Here is a 4117-nt window from a genome sequence, read left to right on the forward strand (position 1 = left end):
CTCGTTTTTAGCATTCTATCTATTATGTATTGTATCTTTAACTGTTAAAACTTAACTTTGGTTTTGACAACGCTTTGGAGAAGGAGAAAGCAGACAAAAAACTGATCCGAATCCTTACATGTAGTGTGTCTCCGAGCATATGTGGTGGTAGAGGCCTAGAGGAAACCACGTACACAGTGTGTTGAATGATATTTCCCTCCCAGGCTAGACACTCCTACACATACATACATCCTTGTACTTGGAGATTAAAGTTGACCGGGTAAGCCCGCCCACTGAAAGATTCTACCCCGCCGGGCTAATGGTATTTCTCATCCTCATCTAAAGGGTCGGGGACTATGGTCGCTCAATGTTCCACAAATCCTAGCGGTGGGCCAGGGGCCAAGCTCTATTGAACTTGATGAATATTACAGGGATGACGTAACCATTAGCACAAATAAAAACAAGGCTTTAAACCATTGAAAGCCTTTCTTGGTGGGATTTTGTGTGAAATCTGGGCATTTTGGGAGTGGCTGCGGTAGGAAAGACCCTATACTTGTTGAATTAGTTGTAAAAAATGACATTTCTCCATCGAAGGGGTTTTGCCACCCCCCTGAAATAGTGGTATCGTCGTCAGATAGCTGTTTTAAGCTAAACGGGCCAATCCAAGTGCTCTAATTAGGGGGGTGTATCAAAAGATTAGCCGTATAGACATTCTTGCAAATGAATTTCACGAGACTGGACATAGTTGGCTATCATTTGAGGGTAAGTTTGTATGGCTTGAACGTTTTATTCTTGAGATAATTGCATATTTGTTTCCTCAACTCTCCCATTGGAACGCATGTATTAATTGGAGAAATTCTAATGGCATCGTCTCCCCGACAGCGAATGGAAAGTACAGGGACCTTGTAGAAAGTAACTTCACTGCCCAGTATACTGCAAAGCTTTATGATAGATATCCTGGACCAGTGGATGCCAGATTGTTTTCAGGGCCAACACTGACAAACTGCTGACTTCTGTGACCGACATTACACAACGGAAATTCTACAACAGCCGCTCTGAGTGTCCTAGTTAGTTTACGCCACTGAGTTAGAACCACCTGGGGTAACCTTACAGCGATGAACAGATAACACCATACATTTTCTGGTGGGGAGTGTGGACTTCTATCCCGCCTGATAGGGTTAACGGACGGTGTGTGTGCGTGCGTGTGTGTATGTATGTATGTATGTATGTTTGTGCGCGCGGGTGTGTGTGCGTGTATGTATGTATGTGTGTGTGTGTGTGTGTGTGTGTGTGTGTGTGTGTGTGTGTGTGTGTGTGTGTGTGTGTGTGTGTATGTGTGTGTGTGTGTGTATGCCACCTTTGGGGCATCTTCACTATAGAAACAGCCTGGACCATCGCGGGTTAACGCAAGCATCAACAAAGATCAACAAACAGGATAGAGTTTATGAAATTCCAGACTGTTACCAGGGGCGACACAAGCAATCTCCTCGGCTCCGTGAAAGGACAAGCCACATACATGTATGTTCGGCTCCAAGTAGAACCTATAAATATAGTGCCATACGATAATATCAAAGCTCAGCCAAGGAATATAGCCGGCCAAAGGGAGTCAAACGGGCATACATACTCCTGGGCCGGCTTCACTCCTCTGCAAGCCTAGTTACCAAATTAAACCCCAGCCCGATCTCAAGTACACGAAATATATTTTTGAGGTTGGGGTAAGGTATACAGGCTACTCGCTCCTCTGCCAGATTTTTATACTATCTTATTACACAGTAGGATCTGCTTGGAGCTGGGGGTCTCCAGATCCGACTGGACTGTCTAGGCCCAGTGTAGAACAACGTGGCGAGAACTGTCTGAACTGTCTGTAGCCGCCACGCATCAACTATTGATGCAAGCGAACGATTGATTGATTGATTGATTGATATTTCGAACTCTATCAACAAGCGAGTGGACTAATCTATAGTTTAACATTCACATGTTGGGGAGACGGGTGTGGTGAGGGGTAAATATTACAGTCTTGTTCCCTGCATATCAAATGCAGGTAAATCCCCAAGCAGGAATTAGGTTCCGACGTTTTTGTGTTTATTCATGCCTTTTTGTGGTTACTGTATCTTTCTGTCCTGATTCTGCTCTGACTGCAGTGCTAATTCCAGGTTACACAAACACCAGAAACACTCGTAGTAACTCATAAACAATTGAAATACACATTGAATATAACTACTAACCTTTGATAAGAGAGCCAATAGCCTTCCCTGTGGAGACATCCAGGATCCATGATGCACGGGTTCCCACATCATGTCCGTTCTTCGCCAGCAAAACTTCCGATCGCGACGACTGGATTCTGTACACTATCCGCGGAGTTGGAACATATATCCGGTGACGCTCACAGATCCAAAAACGAGTTGAAGAATGGCACAAGTCTATGTGAAGGAAAAAGTTTGTTGACAGCCGAATAAGTTGAAGACGCGAGCTTGGAGTGTTCTGACGAGAACGGGGTGAATGACACGGGGCGTTCTTCTGCACCAAGCCAGATTCTGTTCCCCACCCTTGTGTATCATTGGGCCACTGCAAGTAAATTTTATGGATGACATCGAAATCAGACTATATAAATAGTGAGATAGGGCGAAAAAACAAGATGGTGGCTACCATTTTCAAAAGATCTCAAAACAGACATTTTTGTCATGTTGACCGTCACCAAAGAAGAAAAAAAATCTGTTTTTCTGAAACAAGGTGAAAATTAATGAGCCATGATGTCATCCATAAAACTTACTTGCTGTGGCCTTACCTTGTCAAAGGAGGGCTGATCCCCGTAGAGACCCACAGATTTGCATAACGGAACTCCCAGTGGGCACAACAGAAGGGTCGTATTTTCCCGAGATGAAACCAGCTCAGACGCCACAACTGTGTCAACTGTGTTTGGAGTCTTTTAACTCCTCGGAGTCGGATGTAATACAGTATGGCACCTTTTCGAAGTCATCATGAACTTAGGGCCTAGGGTATCCAACCTGTCGATGGATTTTCAAAAATTTCCAGAACCATAAGGTAGGCTTACATACTTCTTTGTTTTGAATATTCATATCTGACGAGGAAAATTCCCCACGTTGCCATACATGTATGATGTAGTTTTGGGTGTTATAAATATATCCCGTACATCAGATGACTCATGGCGTAGGTAACATGGATCTGCAGCCGTGAATTGTATCAAAGACGGACAGGCCTGGCGGCATTTGTAATTTTGCATTCTTCTGTGTGTTAGCCTGGATACCATATCCCAACCTCAAAAATATCTTTTGTGTATATAGTTGAGATCGGGCTGGGGTTTGGTAACCAGGCTATCTGTGTGTGTGACCACCCAGTATTTTTTTTCGGTCCATAGATTAACAACAAGAGCCTTGTTGGGATCCATGTACAATTTCCGGTCCTCGGACTAACGCCACCGAAACCCAGGAATTGGGTAAGTAAAGTTGTCAATCCTTTGTTGTTAGTTGTATTATGGCATTCATCTTATGTTTATAAAGTTTTTGTTTTTGTTCCTGTTTTTGGTCTGGTGTTGCTGACTGCTAACCGGGTATCAGTACTATCTCCAAGCAGATGAAAGCAATCCTGCTCCGTTTTTTTACTTGACACAAAATCTATTTTTTTCTAGTCTTGTGTCTTAATTGATCGCCCTATACACCAGAAGACGAAAAAAAAAACACATGAAAAACGCTTGAAAAACTCAAGACCAGAAAACTGGATTCTCACATCTGCTTAGACTAGAGTCGAAGCAGGGTCGGACATGTGGTTTTGTCGTCTGAGCGGCCTCCTGTTGCCCTGTCCAGTGGCTGGTGTTGATAACGATCTATGGTATGTGTTATGGCTTGCACTCGGACCGCCATCGTTGACCCGGAAAATACGATTACGATGTTGCAGGACCCATTTCCTTGTAACCCGTGGAGATCCGTGAAGCATCTAAATGTTATATAGGGTCCGGCTCCTTACAAAGCGGATGTTGGACTCCTTTGTGTTTTGTCATCCCTTCCATGATTTTTGTCACTTTCAAAAAACAACACGCCTTTAGAAATGACGTCTGAAGGTACTCTCCAAGCAGAGGTTGAGTCGCGTAGATATAGTAGTAGTCGGAAAAATTACACCGGCG

The 4117-nt window shown here is 43.8% G+C and overlaps 1 protein-coding gene across 1 annotated transcript in view; it reads right to left on the bottom strand.

The window, feature by feature from the left end:
- Window positions 1–2572, bottom strand: part of LOC118411048 — a 7204-nt gene extending 4632 nt beyond the window's left edge. The window contains exon 1 of the mRNA XM_035813053.1: window positions 2205–2572. Within this exon, the coding sequence (XP_035668946.1) occupies window positions 2205–2254 (50 nt within the window). The 5' untranslated portion in view covers window positions 2255–2572. The remainder of the gene's footprint in view (window positions 1–2204) is intronic.
- Between the last annotated feature and the right edge of the window lie 1545 nt (window positions 2573–4117).

This window comes from Branchiostoma floridae, chromosome 3, assembly GCF_000003815.2.
Source record: "Branchiostoma floridae strain S238N-H82 chromosome 3, Bfl_VNyyK, whole genome shotgun sequence".
In the NCBI taxonomy this organism is placed as follows: Eukaryota; Metazoa; Chordata; class Leptocardii; order Amphioxiformes; family Branchiostomatidae; genus Branchiostoma; species Branchiostoma floridae.